Raw genomic sequence first — 16,733 nt, 5'->3', positions numbered from 1 at the left:
TTGGCTCTCAGCCGTGTGTGAGATTTCTCTCAGGCTGCCTAATTGCAGTAAACCTGCTTAGTGCTGGGACCTGTAATCATTTTCTGTTTAGCACAGCAGGACTATAGAGAGTCAGTCATTACTTGAGTAAAGATCCATTTACAGTACTACCCTAAACAACACAATCAATGAAGGCTCTCTATCAAACCTGAGGTGCAAAGGAAAGCCAGTCAATAACAGCTTTTGTCTTTTTCCTCCATGCTGCCCTTTTGTTGTGATGTAGGGCTCGACTGTACAAAACAAACCTTATTCTTAATCTTTACTGGAGAAACATCAAATTAATCTCGCTAAAGGGCAGGTGGTGGCAGCGCTGTCGGGGTAAATGAATGCGTCGGTGGTTCTTGCATCTGAAAGGGTATGTTTAAGCAGATAATAGGCTTGCCGAAAATTACTCAAGCTTAGCATGCGTTCGCTTAATGTGAAAGGTATCATTGTACCGGCCCAGACAAATCTAATCTGTTTCTCGGGTACTGTGAGTCGAGGAATTGTTGTTGCTGGGTTTGACTGCGGCATAGTAACATAAATGTTTTTTTAAGAATGGCTTCCTCTAAAATTAAAAAAAGAATCATTGTTTACTTTACCCTCTTGATGTTCTACACTTCCATGTACTTTTTTTCCGAACACAAAAAATGATTTTTTTTAAGGAATCTAATACATTTCTGTATATTAAAGTGAGACTAAATACCAAAAAAGAGTCTTCTTTAAAAATCAAATATATGATGTTTTGCAACATGAACATTTATTTTTCGCATTTGGGTATTTAGCGGACGCTTTTATCCGAAGTGACTTACAAGAGTAAAACAAAGCAATACACCATAGTAATACAATATAAAACTTGAAATATCATAATGAAGAAATATTTCACAGAATTAAATTGCCTGCAATTGAAGGCATGCTTTGTTTTTGGTTCAGCATTTAAGTGATTGCTGTAAATCTCCCATGCAGCACGCAAACACGTTTGCCTTTTTTCACAGGAGAACATCCTAGAAAGAATTCACCTGCACATCGCACCTGACAGCGAGACGGACGCCTGCACGTCCAAGTCCTGCATCACGCATCAGAAGTTTGCCATGACGCTTTATGAACAGGTATGTCAGCCTTTGTATTAATCCGTCTCGCACGTGTACGCACACGCACCACTCATGTGAGTAATAGAGAATTGATCACTGTCCTACACCGGTGGCTTTCAATCAGTCGAGTACAGTGGGCGGATTACACGCAGGGAATACTAATGCAGAGAAATTTGCACGTGCACCACCTCCTTTGGATACATGGGCCCGAAGTATTAAAATGGTGGTACCACGCTGCGGTAAAGCTGTCTGACGGTAATACCATTTTACTTGAAAACTGAATATACACACCATGGTGGCATAAAGTCATCACTATTTCCATTCCACAGGAAGCAAAAGATGGTAATATAACCGTGATATGTAATTAACACATATCATGTTAATACCGTGGGTCATTTTTTAAAGGATGGATGATTCATTTTTGCCTTGCCGTAAAAAAGAAACGATGGGTATTTCCCTCACGTTGTACATCATAGAGCTTAAGTGATGTATGAGCGTAAAAAAATAGATTGAGACATCAATTACGTCACATTGTGTAATTAAGACCGTACATCATGTATTATAGCAGAAGTGACTTGCAATGAATCACTTTGTGTGCAATGAATCAATGAGTGTGTGTTTGGCTTGCAGTCGGTGTGTAGGAACTGTGGTGCATCATCTGACCCTCTACCCTTCACCGAGCTCGTGCACTATGTGTCCACCACGGCCCTCTGGTAAACATCTCGTCCAAAGAACATCCTTTTTTGATTATGTATTCCAAAACTGCGAACTATGTCATTTAGTTCTCTCACGTGCTTCTCTGCTCTTCAGCCACCAATTTTATGATAGGCGAGATGAACGGATGCGTCCGGACACGTTCGGAGAGCTGCTGCAGGCCGCCAGCACAGTCGGAGATCTGCGAAACTGTCCGGTAGGTGAATCATGCAGATCCACGTTGCTTGTGTTTGTCATGCTTTGCAGATCTGGTTTATTTTGTGACGGCATACAAAACTACACTTCCGGTCCAACGTTTGGAGTTCTATTTATTTAGGTTTTTTCCACATTTTAGAATTATATAGTAGTAAACTCATCAAAACCATGAAATAATGGTTGTAACTGTGGAGAGTTTGGTTGCAAAATGAGATAACTCCCGTTTTTAAAATTGTTCAAAAATCATGTTTTTAATATTGTAGCGAGTTCGTTGTTAGAAGGAAGGAAGAGGACAAGGTTGGCGAGTCTGACACAGCTTTATTCAAAAACCAAATGAAATAGAGCACCCAAAGTAAACAGTAGAAACGTCCACGGCTTCTCTCTCAGCCTGGCTTGTGTCGCTCGGAAGCCAGCGCAGGTCCTCCTGGCTGACTGGAAGGTTTGGGTCTGTGGCAGCTTGTGTTGAGTCCGTCTCTCCTCTCCCATTGTGCCTTCCTCTGGTGCTTATATCCTCTCTCCGCGCCCTTACTGGAACGAGACACAGGTGTTGGTCGTCTGTAATTACTCCACTCACTTACCGCTCGTCTCCCGGCTCTCTCTCCTGCTGCACACCTCGCTACACCACGCTCCCCTCGCCACATACCCCCACCGCCTGACTCAGGCCGGGGAACCGTCCGGCCTGCAGCCCCCCCATTCCTGGAGAGGAAGTCGGCTACAACCATTCGCGCCCCCGGTCTGTGGACCACCTGGAACTTAAAAGGCTGCAGCGCCAGATACCAACGGGTGATCCTGGCGTTGGTATCTTTCATGCGGTGGAGCCACTGCAGGGGAGCGTGGTCCGAACAGAGGGTGAACTCCCGGCCCAGGAGGTAGTACCTAAGGGTGAGAACGGCCCATCTGATGGCCAAACATTCCTTTTCAATAGTGCTGTACTTAGCCTCTCCCTTTGAGAGCTTGCGGCTAATGTACAGCACTGGCCGCTCCTCACCCCCCACCTCCTGTGCCAGGACAGCACCCAGGCCTCTGTCCGACGCGTCAGTCTGCAAAACAAAAGGGAGAGCGAAGTCAGGAGAGTGTAATAGCGGCCCGCCACACAGGGCAGCCTTCACTTGGGAGAACGCCTGCTGGCACTTCTCTGACCATTGGACCGGATCTGGCGCCTCCTTTTTAGTAAGATCAGTCAGCGGGCTGGTGAGGTCCGAATAGTTGGGCACAAACCGTCTGTAATATCCCGCCAGCCCCAGGAACTGTCTTACCTCCTTTTTGGTCTTGGGACTCGGGCAGGTCGCAACGGCTGCGGTCTTATTAATTTGCGGCCGCACTTGCCCGTGCCCCAAGTGGAAGCCCAGATACCTAACCTCCACCCGCCCAACCGCACACTTCTTCGGGTTGGCCGTGAGGCCGGCCGCCCTCAGCGCACCCAAAACCGCCCTCAAGTGTTGGATATGCCGCTGCCAGTCATTGCTATAAATGATGATGTCATCCAGATAGGCAGCGGCATATGCCGTATGGGGACGGAGGATACGGTCCATGAGGCGCTGAAAGGTGGCCGGCGCCCCGAACAACCCGAACGGAAGCGTTACAAATTGGTGCAAACCGAACGGCGTGGTGAAGGCAGTTTTTTCTTTAGATAATGGCGATAGGGGGATCTGCCAGTACCCTTTCGTTAAGTCCAATGTCGAGTAAAAACGAGCCGTGCCTAGCCGGTCCAGCAACTCATCGACCCGTGGCATTGGATAGGCATCGAATTTCGATACCGCGTTCACCTTGCGATAATCCACACAGAACCTGACCGAGCCGTCCGTCTTGGGAACCAAAACTATCGGGCTCGCCCAGTCACTGTTGGATTCTTCTATTACCCCCATCTCGAGCATTGCCGCTAATTCCGTCTGAACCACATTTTTCTTGTGCTCAGGTAAACGATAAGGCCGGCTACGAACCACGACGCCCGGCACCGTCTCGATATGGTGCTGAATGAATTACTGGGCATTAAATCGGTCCGTACCAGCGTCTTTCACCCTCAAACAGACGGCTTGGTCGAACGGTTTAATCGCACGTTGAAAACCATGATTCGTAAGTTCGTACACGAGGACGCCAAAAATTGGGATAAATGGTTAGAACCCCTCTTATTCGCTGTGCGTGAGGTCCCGCAAGCCTCCACGGGGTTTTCCCCCTTCGAGCTTCTCTTTGGACGCCAACCCCGAGGGGTTTTGGACGTCCTGAGAGAGACTTGGGAGGACGGACCCTCTAACAGCAAGAATGAAATTCAACATGTCCTGGACCTGAGAACAAAACTCCATACACTGGTGCCGAAACCCGGGAAGGAAGTAGGAGGGACACCGCCGTCATGCAGGCAGCATCGGGCACGCCGTTTGCGGACATCATCGCATCTCTCGCGGTCCTCCACCGCGAACAACACCAGGCCCTGCTGGATCTTCGGAGTGACCACGAGCTCCGATTCCAGACCATCTTCCAGGCTCAGCGAGAGGACCGCGAGAGCTTCCAGAGCTGGATGGGCCAGGGGGTTCGGGCAGAGGCGACCGCACCCGCGACAACCGCCGCGTTCCTGCCGCTATCGAAGATGGGGCCGGAGGATGACCCAGAGGCGTTCCTCGACCTCTTCGAGAAGACGGCGGAGACTAGCGGCTGGCCCCCGGAGGATTGGGCGAGGCGTCTCCTGCCTCTGCTGTCGGGGGAAGCGCAGCTGGCGGCCCGGCCACTGCCCATCCAGAACCTCCTGGTCTTCGACGACCTGAAGAGGGCCATCCTCCAGAGGGTCGGCCGCAGCCCGGAGGAACATCGGCAGCGATTCCGGTCGCTGGGGCTGGGCGAAAGCGGCCGTCCCTTCGTGATGGCCCACCAGCTCCGGGATTCGTGCCGCAAATGGCTGCTGGCTGGGAACGGTGACGTCGAGGACATCATCGACCGCGTGGTGCTGGAGCAGTTCATCGCCCGGCTTCCCAAGAAGACGGCCGAGTGGGTCCAGTGCCACCGCCCGACGACGCTGGACTCAGCCATCCAGCTGGCGGAAGACCAGATGGTGGTGTGCCCCGGGGTTGGCGAATCCCTTCCGGCTGTCTCTCTCTCCTCTAAGGAGGCTGTTTCTCTCTCCCCCTCTTCTCTCTCCCCCTCTTCTCTCTCTCTCTCTCTCCCTCCTGTCCCTGCACCCAGGTCCCGGGCTCCCGGTCCACCACGAGTGCCGCCGCGGCGACGGTTCCCACCGGCCGCGAGCTACCCGAGCGCGTACCGTGCTCCACCCCGCGGAGTCCCGGAAGGCAATGGGTCCAATTTCTCTCCGCGCCCGTCCCGTGCTCCACTCCCCGCCACTCGGATGGCGGAGACGCCTGGGCCGGCCTGTTGGCGCTGCGGGGACCCGGACCATTGGGTCGATCGGTGTCCAGTGATGGAGGTCGGGACGATGATCCGGGTTCCCGACACGCCACAGGCTGCCCCCGGTCAGAGCGGAGAGTACCAAATTCCTGTGAGTATAGGGGGAGGTACATACCCGGCTCTGGTGGATTCCGGTTGCAACCAAACCTCCATCCATCAAAGCCTGGTTCGGCCCGGGGCATTGGATAACAGCCGCATGGTTCGGGTACGGTGCATACACGGGGATGTGGTGAGATACCCTTTAATCCCCGTCTTTATTCAATTCCGGGGAGAAAAGCATAGAGTGGAGGTGGCGGTTAACCCACACCTACGACACCCGCTGATCTTGGGAACCAATTGGCCTGCATTTACGGAATTATTGGGGTACTTGTGTGCGGGTGTCGCTTGGGGTCCAAAGACACAGGGAGTCGGCGCGGTTGTACAGGCGGGAGAGGCTGTTACAGGGGAAGCGCGCGGTTCCGAGGGGCGAATCCTCTCGGAACGCGATGACTTCCCTCTGGAACAGTCCCGGGACGAATCCCTCAAGTTCGCCTGGGAACAGGTTCGCTGTGTAGACGGCCAACCCCTCCAGCCTGACCAACCGCGCTCCTACCCTTATTTCGCAATTATAAAAGACCGGTTGTATCGAGTGGCCCAAGACGCTCAAACAAAAGAAGATACAACCCAGTTGTTGGCACCAGTGTAGCGAGTTCGTTGTTAGAAGGAAGGAAGAGGACAAGGTTGGCGAGTCTGACACAGCTTTATTCAAAAACCAAATGAAATAGAGCACCCAAAGTAAACAGTAGAAACGTCCACGGCTTCTCTCTCAGCCTGGCTTGTGTCGCTCGGAAGCCAGCGCAGGTCCTCCTGGCTGACTGGAAGGTTTGGGTCTGTGGCAGCTTGTGTTGAGTCCGTCTCTCCTCTCCCATTGTGCCTTCCTCTGGTGCTTATATCCTCTCTCCGCGCCCTTACTGGAACGAGACACAGGTGTTGGTCGTCTGTAATTACTCCACTCACTTACCGCTCGTCTCCCGGCTCTCTCTCCTGCTGCACACCTCGCTACACCACGCTCCCCTCGCCACAAATATGTTATCATGTTTTTATCGTGTTTTATTGTGTTAGTTAGCTGTATTTTGTTACAAAACAAACCAACTGCAGTTTGATTGATATTAATTGGAATGCACAATAAAAAGACATGATTTTTGAAAGTAATCTCATTTTGTAACCAAACTCTTAAAATTATGTAGGGACTAAAAGCATCCAAAATAAATTAATACCATGTTATGTTTTAGCATCTTCAAAATTGTCTCCCTAAACAATTGTACTTCTGGCATTTTTACATTCAGCTTCTCGAGGTCTCACCCTGGGAAGCTTTTTAAAGAGCATTAAAGGAATTTCTGTCAATGCTGGACTCTTATTGTTTGCTTTTTATTTATTATTTGGTCCAAGTAATCCATTTCAAAAATATTTTTTAAATAATACATTTTGTTTTCAAATGAACGAAGTTAGTATGTTGGCACAATTATATTTGTGTCTACAACAGTAATTTCAAACATTAAAATATACACCTACTGTATAAACGCCTATAAACATTTTTGTCAAGTGTGTCTGAACTTTTGATTGGTTACAATGCATTAAAATGACGATGATCAGTGATCACATGCAAATGAATAAAATGTTATCGGCATTATGTAAGCTCACACACCTTGTGTGTAGCACATTCAAGTGATGAAAAGCAGTCGGATGACACATGAGGCGGTTTCTTTCCTCTCACATATCAACACATTCTGCATTTTTAAAGAGCCGGCAGGAAGTCACATGGTAGTACAGTAACTGTGAGAAGCTGCAATACATCTCACTTAAGTAATGCGCTGAACGGTGTTTGTTCACAAATAAAGTCTTGGTTATACAGTATGTACACACTGTTTAGTGCAAAATTGTCAACATAATTAAAGCGTAAAAAGGTTTGTAAAATCACATTCGGAAAGCATGGAACGTCAGCTCTTGTATAGCGATGAGTGCCATATGTGCCGTAACAAAACCGAGGACATCTGATTTTATGAAAATGATTTTATCCATTTTATGAAACACTTGAGTTTACTGGGTGAATCATAAAAGTTTCTTTAAAAAATACGCACATCATTATTTATTTTCTTTTTTAATCTTTACCCCGTCAATAGAGGGACTGTGGCCAGAAGATGAAGATCAGGCGCGTGTTGATGAACTCTCCAGAAATAGTGACCATCGGGATGGTGTGGGACGCTGAACAGTCTGACCTCACGGAAGATGTCATCCGATCTCTTGGATCACACCTCAACCTCTCAGGGGTAAGAATGCAACCCTAAATATTCTCAAATGCTCTGCTCCACCTGTTTAAGTTTTTAATTCAGCAAGATGCTTGGACCTACAGTACAGGAGGTCATGAGCCTGCTGTAAAGAGCATCTTTTTCAGTCCTAAAGTAAACATGGTTTGATGGGTTGGTTATAGGACTTTTTAATGGTTAATTCAGATTTTAAATGTATGTTATGTACTTATTCATCAAAAGTGCTTTGTTATGGAATCGGATTTTAAGAGATATACCATGGTACTGTGTGAGTATCATATTATAACAAGTACTTCATAGAATACAGTGAAATTGCAATGATGCATGTCCAAAAACATGCCATAGTACTTATGTTGTGCAGAGAATTTACAAGAAACTACATGAATATGTCAGCGAATGTCACATTTTTATGGGGACCTCCTATAAAAAAATCTCATTCCTGAACATCACATAAAATATAAAACTCATCGGAACCCACCACCCAGCTTAAACGGCTATAAAAAGAGCTCCTGACGTCACCACGGTTGCTCTTTGTTTTTCTATTAATTTTTTTGGTAGCCTCCCAGCTGGCGCTGGTGTCATTGAGGCTGATTTATATCAGAGACTGAGAGCATATGTGCAAGATAAAGCGGGAGTTTATCCTCTTTGTCAAACTGGCGTTGTGTAACTGCGTCAGATGCCGGTTAGCCCACGCCGGATGACCAGAAGTCGCTGCGGTGGAAGGTCACTTCTTTGATCACCGGGCCCATGTGTGGGAGTATACAGCTGCGTTTGGGACTTATTTACCACCTGCCGCTTTTTCGTCGATGTGCCGAAGCGGATGCGTGCGTGTTCTAGGTCACCACTGTCTTCTAATGTGAACCAGATTACTTATGTTGTCTTGGTATCAAAACCTACAAGTGAGCAAGATCTCAAGTGCTTGTTCTCAAAACAAGCAATGCAAAATAGCGTTCATTCTTGACGCCCACTTCCAGTACCACCCTCCAGCATTGGATTAGTCTCAGTTGAAACCCCCGGACAAGTACAATGCCTTTGATTCACTCCCTGCTTCTCCATGTGATGGTGGAGAGGAAAATAGCTTCCCGCCTGCGCGGGATCCATTGTTTCACGGGCCTCCCGAAGAAAACCAACTATTCAGGAACCAGGGGTGGAGGAACAAGTGTTGGTTACGCAATGTCTGCTTTTATTGAAACTTGCATACTTCTGAAGTCTGTCACCTACTTCTTGCTTCTCTGCTGGGTGACACAATGAGTTTATTCATAGTATGACAGCGCTGTGCATCAGTTGCATAAGAAATGCTGTATGCTTGCTTTGTGTTATGGTTTGATTGTTTGTGTGTTTTTGCAGCTGTTTTACCGTGTCACGGATGAGCGCGCGAAGAAGAGCGAGCTGCTGTTGGTTGGCATGATCTGTTACTCCAGCAGACATTACTGTGCCTTCGCCTACCACACCAAATCCTCTAAGTGGGTTTTCTTTGATGATGCCAATGTCAAAGAGGTGAGAAAGTCACGGAAAATCAGCCCCCACCTTTGTGTTCCCAATTCAGTGCTCGACAATGTAGATACCATTGACAAATTTGATAATAAATCTCAGAAATTCAGGTGCATTAGGAGTCAAATTAAGGTGCATTAAGGAGAAAATTTGCTTTCTTTAAATTAATTTCTCCATTAACAGAAAACCTAATGTCTCAAAATAATGTCTAAAATGTCAGTTCTTTAGATTCTCGGACAAAATGACCTAATGATGTTTGTATGAGATTCTATTCTTCTATTTTACTTTTCTGGTAATTGAAAACAAATAAAATATCTATGTAAATATTACACGAAAAACATATTTTTCTATTGGACATTTCTGGTAATTGAAAACAAATAAAATATCTATAAATATTACACGAATAACTTATTTTTCTATTTGACTTTTCTGGTAATTGAAAACAAATAAAATATCTGTGTAAATATTACACGTAAAACTAAACTAAATGATAATTGAAATGTTGCCTCAGCAATTGGGTCACTAAAATGATCAACTGAACATAAATTAAAACTAAACCTGAAATAAAAATATACTTATATAGCAACTTGCTATATAAAAATAATCAAACTGCCAAAAACGTAACTAAAATCAACATGAAAACGAAAAATATAAAATAATACAAATATCCATTGTGGCTCTTAAGGCAAAATCTAAAATTTACGGTATTATCATATACAGTATGTAGTATTAACACAATATAGGTTGTCATGGTTATTTATATCAAGGTTATTGTCAAAACCTATATATTGTGGGACCCCTTGTTACCATCTTTTAAAACTGTGTTATATCAAAGACTTCTGGCTGTTTTTAAATCTGAAAAGTGTGTGCGTGTTTGGCTTTCATCTCTTCATCAATCTATCAGTAGTCTGGGGCTTGTGCTTGCGTCTGCACTTCAGTTCTCACTGGGCTAGGGGGCCCGTTGCCTTCCGTCAAGATGGATCACCCCCACACAAACACAATATGTGCACTACACATCCAGCATTCTGCTGCTAACCTACAGCACACTTTCATACTTCATCAAGACTAATACAATTTTATTAAGTACTGTTCATATTTAAACTGATATTAAAGAAGTAATCCACCTATTTCCTCCCAGTCTCTCCCTCTCCCTCTCCCTCTCCCTCTCCCTCTCCCTTCTCCCTTCTCCCTCTCCTCTTCCCTCTCCCTCTCCTCTCCTCTCCCTTCTACCCTCTCTTCTCTCTCTCTCTGCCTCTCTCTCTCTCTCTCTCTCTCTGCCTCTCTCTCTCAAGAAGTAAAGGTCCATCTGTTTGCCCGGTGAGCCTTAGGTACTACAACTGTTCTGCGCACAAATCCCTACCTGAACCATCCTGAGGCATACACGCTTTCATGTTTAATTATAATGGAACACCTTAGATGCAAAGTTAAACCACGGTGTAGTTCACGTTTTACCATTCATTTGTACAATAGCTTTATTTTAATAGCTGCTGTTTATTATGTGATAGGTTGGAACCAGGTGGAAAGATGTGGTCGCCAAATGCATCAAAGGTCACTTCCAGCCTTTACTTTTGTTCTACTCCAACCCTGGCGGCAGTGCTGTGACCACAGATGAAGCCCAGCGGCCCAGCAGCACCACCAGCACCACCTCCACCCAAAACAAGAGCTCAGTCAATGGAGACGCACCAGGTACAAAACTACATGCAGTACAGGCTGCATGCAAACAATGTGTTTGGTTGGTTTTCTGTGTCATTCAACACAAAGCAAGTTGTGTAAACCAACGGTTCTCAAACTGGGGTCCCCGGACCCCCGGGGGTCCGCGAGCCATAGCTTGGGGGTCCGCGAAATAATTTGCAATAAATTGTTATGCCATATCGTTAAAAAATGCATAAGTACACATGGGAACCACTGCGCCAATAAAACAAAAATACGTTAGCTTTAGGCCTATCAAAACTCTCAAATGATTGTATCACGTAAATCTGACACACATCACTCACTCGCATCACTTTGCTCAGGACGCACTTTGCACAGCTCCTGCTGATGTTTAGCTAGCTAGTGGCGATGGATGCCTATTTAAGACTGTCCACTTCATCAAGTGATGCTAAGCCCAAACCAGCTAAACTGAGAAGATTTGTCGACAATTATCTCGAGCTTGGTTTTATTCAGAACAGCGATGGAAGGCCAAAATGTTTCGTGTGTCTTCAGGTGCTAGCTAATGAAGCCATGAAGCCGGCCAAGCTAAAGCGGCATCTGATGACGAAGCACCCGGGGCTTAAGGACAAAACAATGGATTTTTTCTGCTGAAAGAGTGAGGAATAAATGTTTCAGAAAACACGACTGGTGAACCTGGCCACAACTTCAGAAAAAGCACAGAGGGCTTCATATTTGGTGGCTCAACGGATCGCAAAAAGTAAGAAGCCACACTCAATTGGACAAGAACTTCTTCTTCCAGCGGCAGTTGAAATGTGTGAAGCTGTGCTTGGGACAGAGGCAGCTAATAAACTCAAATGACTTTCAAATGACACCGTGAGAAGGAGAATTAAAGAACTCTCGGCTGACATTCAGTCACAGCTACTGGATAGACTGCGTTCATGTGAGCAATTTTCTATTCAGCTGGACGAATCAACAGACATTTCCAGTGCAGCTCAATTGATTGTTTTAGCGCACCATCCCTGGGAAGGAGACATTTTGGAGGACTTTCTGTTCTGCAAGGAGGTGCCAGGCAGGACAACAGGTGAGGAAATATTCAGACTGCTGGATGCTTTCATGACTGAAGCGAGACTGAGTTGGGAAAAATGTGTGGCCGTTTATACGGATGGCGCAGCGGCGATGACCAGCCGAAAGAGTGGAGTAACGGCGTGGATAAAGTCTGTCAATCTGAGGATTATGGCGACTCACTGTATGCTACACCGGCAAGCACTCGCTTCCAAAGACATGGAACCAGATCTTCACTCTGTTTTGAACACAGCTGTGACTGCAGTTAATTTTGTGAAGTCAAGGGCACTGCAATCACGTTTGTTTGGACAACTTTGCCGGGATATGGATGCTGGACATGCTATATCACTGTGAGGTGCGATGGCTCTCTCGTGGTAAAGTTTTGCAGCGGGTGTTTGAGTTACGCAGAGAAATGGCAGAGTTTATGAGAGAGGAAAAACCCAACATCGCACAGTTTTTTACAGACCCGGAGAGTATGGCCAAGTTGGTATATCTTGCCGACATATTCAACATACTGAATAGCCTCAACCTCTCCATCCAAGGAGGCCACACATCCATCCTTGAAGTCAGCGACAAAATCACTGCCTTCATGAAGAAAACAGTCCTATGGAGAAGGAGGATACAAGACGGGTTAACAGACATGTTCCCCCAACTGAGTGAGTTTCTCCACACAAACAACTTGTCTGTGGCCACAGTGAGGAAGGTTGCGACCTCACACCTCACATCACTGAGCAAGCACTTCAGCTCATACTTCTCCAATGTGAACACTGATGCCTGGGACTGGGTGCGCGATCCCTTTGCACCAGCTTCAACAGCAAATGGCCTGACAGGTAAGGCAGAAGAGCAGCTGTTGGACTTATCCTGTGATAGGACATTGAAGGCCCAATTCCAGCAGGTTAATCTGGCAAACTTCTGGCCCTCCCTCTCACATGAGTGTCCCGAACTCACTGCTGAGGCCATGCAAATATTGCTCCCTTTTCCTACAACGTACCTCTGTGAATCATCATTTTCCCCTTTGACTGCAATGAAGAATAAGTACAGGGCTCGTTTACAAGTGGAGGATGATCTTCGAGTCTGTTTGTCAACCATCACTCCAAGAATAGGTAAGCTATGTTGTGAGAGACAGGCTCATCCTTCTCACTAATTTAGTGAGTTATTGATGTGAGTGATGTGTGAATTGATTTGTGTGTTATAAGACTTTAATAGAGCCTAATGCAAATGTTTGTAATGTCCATATTTATAAAAATGTGAAAATATGTCATCCTTATAAGGCTTGAATGGCCCTACCATGTAAATATTTATTCCTTTCCTCGAGAATGTGTTGATTTTTCAATTGCTGGTTTTATATAGTTCCTCAAAGCGCTTTAGCCATGAAACTTGAAAAATTAACTGTGTTCATTGAGACTTTGCCGGTCTTGTTACTGTTCATTTTCTGAAAGCTTTAAGATCTGGTATTAACATTTATTTATTCAAATTCAATTTAAGTTCATTTCTATGAAACTCGCCTTAAGTATTTAGGTTGAAAAGTTTAAAATATAAATAATTCCTACGGCATCTAGGAGTACAAATGTCAGTAAACATGTTTAATCGGCATGAGGATTATAAGGGGGTTCTTGGAAATTTTTCTCCCCTGTAAGGGGTCCTTGGCCCCAAAAAGTTTGAGAACCCCTGGTGTAAACCATTGAAACTACTGATATGCGGTTTCATTCATTCGAAATTTGAAACGATTTGTGATAGTTGTGATTTGAGATATTTTTTAACATCCCCAATAAAAATACTTTATTTCAAATGGTAGCTGACCAATGGGGCTCAATGTGCTGTAGTATTGGAAATGTTGTGATTATTGCAGGAATGGTACTGTGGTTTTTGTCTTCCCAATTTTATTGATATAATCTTGGCGCGCAAATGACAGATCAACACTGACTAATGTTAATATCGATTGACACTTATCGATCGTTGTTTGCTATTTATAGAGTCGGAACAGTCTGTGATGTATTACAATGCTAAACTAGTGTAACTGCTGTTGACCTTAAAGATTTAGAAAACAACTCGGTCTTTAGCTCTTCGTAGTTGAACCACTAACAACTTAACTGTTTATTTATTAAAAAGTATTATGTAGTTCTACCCTGATTTTTAACTAGTAGTACTTGACTTTCGTTTCGATTACTTTCGATTCTTTGGATTCTTTCTTTCTCTCTCAGAATCTTGTCATTTTGTTCATTCTCACTTTCTTAGGTACTCCTGTACTGGGTAGTAAGAAGTTGGAGTTGACTCGGGAGAATCTGACTGCGTTCTTCTCAAATCATGGTACTCTGAAGCCAAAGTCCCAGCCGCCCTCGGTGTTCAGTCGTGGCAGTAATCAGACCAGCGTAGGCAGAGGACCGGGTAAAACAATCACTCACAAACCTACACAAACTACAATTATATAAACCTACTGTCTACAGCTTTAAGTGTATGGTACTACTGTATATTTCACAATGACTTACAGATGACAACTAACACTGTTTAACATGGCATTGCAAGATCTCTATGCATCCGAATTTGGTTCGTCTTGGTTGACGTGAAGGCGATTTTCTGCTTGAGAGGTCTGATGTGCAATTCAGACCATACCGGATATGCTGTGCAATTGTTATGCATGCAGTCGGTTGTAATTCATGGAGCTTCGCCGCTATTTATGACATCATTTTCTTTGCATGCTTTGTGATTTAATACGATTAATTAAACAGCCCTAGTTACAGTTCATCATAGGTCATCCTCTAGAACATGTTCCCACTCCAGCGTGTGCTAAAAACGGAAAACGACAAGGTAATCAAGAATAACGCTACCTTGATTTACCTGCGTCAGACCTCATCCTTTTTTCATGAACATTGCAGTGGTCAAAACGTTCTCTGCTGGAGGCAACACTGTTCCCCCGCCGAGTGTTTTAATGCCCCGAGGATCAGAAAGATGCACGGTGTGTTTGCACAGAGAAAGACTTCATTCAGACGTATTACCTTTTACGCTAGAAGCCCACATTCCACTCTTAATACAGGCCGTAATAGCTCGATGCATCTCTCTTTTATTGTTCAAGTTCCTCTAAAGAGTTTCCACTAAAAGCTCTTAGATCATCTCTGGTAATGGCTTTCTGTCCTCAGGCAATAAAAATATTTCTTTTGGCTCTGAAAATTGCTGATAAAGCCTCGCAGAATGACTTTTTCATCATAGTCTGCAGCAATTTAGGAGCACGGCTGCGTTTTTAAATGAATGCGACGCTAATTTACTGCTAGTTTGCGTTATGTTTATTTCGGGGATAAAATTACATTTGTTTTGATAATATTGTGATGATATGCAGTAGCCTCGTGAAATCTGTCATACTTTAGCCACACATAAAAAGTATTATGTGTATTGCATGAAACACAAGATCAAACCAATTTGCATGTGTAAGCAAATGATGCTTGAGGTTTTCTGAGCAATTTTGTTATCCGCTTAAACAACTGAAGTTATTTTAAGATTTAGTAGGCTTGTCTCTAAATACTTCATCCTAATATTTGACATTTTATGATTTTAAATGCTAAATTCTTTTGTTGGGGTGTTTTGGTTGACAAGTGTGCTTGTAATTTCCGGCCTCAAAATAAATGAGGTTTCATTGTTTGATACAGTATCTGATGCAATAATGTTCATACAGTATAGCTTAAAGTCCTGGTAAAATAAAAAATGACATTGCCTATTTTTTTATGATATATTGCAGCGTTTATGGTAAATAGTTGATCAATGTGGGTGATTCTCTTTTTAAAATTCGTGTGCCCTCATAATCTTCAGTTAAAATCTGAAAACTTCTGTCCAGTAATGACTATGCATCTTAAATGACGTATGTTAGACGGCTTGGGCGGAGCATCCGTTAACTCCTCCCCTTCAACTGGCAGTCTGCTGCCAGTTCCATTTCAAAATGCAACGGCTGTTTTATACATCCAATCAAATCGCAGAGACAGACGAAAGCCACGGCCACTATTTTTCTCATTCGAAATTCCATTTCACTCGGAAATGCGTCAAAATACGGAAGTAAAAACGAACGTAACTTCCGGTTCACGGGGACTTTAAACGGATAGTTTGGCCAAAAATTAAAATTCTTTCATCGTTTACTCAACCTCATGTCATGTTTGGAAAACCTTTATGACCTTTTGTTCTGCAGAAAAAAAGATGATGATATTTTGAAGAATGTTGGTATCCAAACAACATTGTCCCCCATTGAATTTTTCCTAGTATGGGTAGTCAATGGTGGCCAAGAACTGTTTGCTACAGGCATTCTTCCACATATCTTTCTCTGTGTTCATCAGAACAAAGAAATGTATACAGATTTGGAGGGAGAGTAAATGATGACAGAATTAAAATTTTTGGGTGAACTGTCCCTTTAAGTGTCCAAATACGTAGGCCACTGTAAGAGTCAACTTTATATAAGTTCAGTAGGAGATCTTCAAAGTATGTATACTGAATGTCATACTGGATGTTATTACAGCTGCGTGAACCCGATTTGCCTCTCCTTTTTTTCGGCTGTGTTTCGTAACCCCTCACACTAATAGAATATTATGAGTATGGCTATGGTTAGGAGTGCTGGACCCCTGACTGGATATTGCTTTAGCTTTAGCTTTTCTGGAAAATAGATTTAAAAACTACAAAATTCTTATGGGTTCTTTGTATCCCACTAGCTACAGTTCGACCTTGGTTATGAGACCGCATCATGTTTGAGGGCAAGAAAGGTCTCTTTAATTTTCACTGTCCACTCTCTTTCTTTCTATCTCTCTCGCTCATGTAACACTTCATTGCTTTTCTCCTTCAGCGCAGC

The 16,733-nt window shown here is 44.5% G+C and overlaps 1 protein-coding gene across 2 annotated transcripts in view; it reads left to right on the top strand.

Moving 5' to 3' along the window:
• Positions 1-16,733, top strand: part of LOC130552765 (inactive ubiquitin carboxyl-terminal hydrolase 53) — a 46,340-nt gene that overhangs the window by 12,440 nt on the left and 17,167 nt on the right. For both annotated transcript variants that reach the window (XM_057331317.1, XM_057331328.1), the window contains exons 6-12: positions 1,014-1,127; positions 1,740-1,822; positions 1,920-2,019; positions 7,568-7,714; positions 9,059-9,208; positions 10,708-10,888; positions 14,150-14,299. In XM_057331317.1, the coding sequence (XP_057187300.1) occupies positions 1,014-1,127; positions 1,740-1,822; positions 1,920-2,019; positions 7,568-7,714; positions 9,059-9,208; positions 10,708-10,888; positions 14,150-14,299 (925 nt within the window). The remainder of the gene's footprint in view (positions 1-1,013; positions 1,128-1,739; positions 1,823-1,919; positions 2,020-7,567; positions 7,715-9,058; positions 9,209-10,707; positions 10,889-14,149; positions 14,300-16,733) is intronic.

Source organism: Triplophysa rosa, linkage group LG1, assembly GCF_024868665.1.
Source record: "Triplophysa rosa linkage group LG1, Trosa_1v2, whole genome shotgun sequence".
In the NCBI taxonomy this organism is placed as follows: Eukaryota; Metazoa; Chordata; class Actinopteri; order Cypriniformes; family Nemacheilidae; genus Triplophysa; species Triplophysa rosa.
Note: the sequence above shows the minus strand (reverse complement) of the source record. Positions and strands in the feature narration are given on the sequence as shown.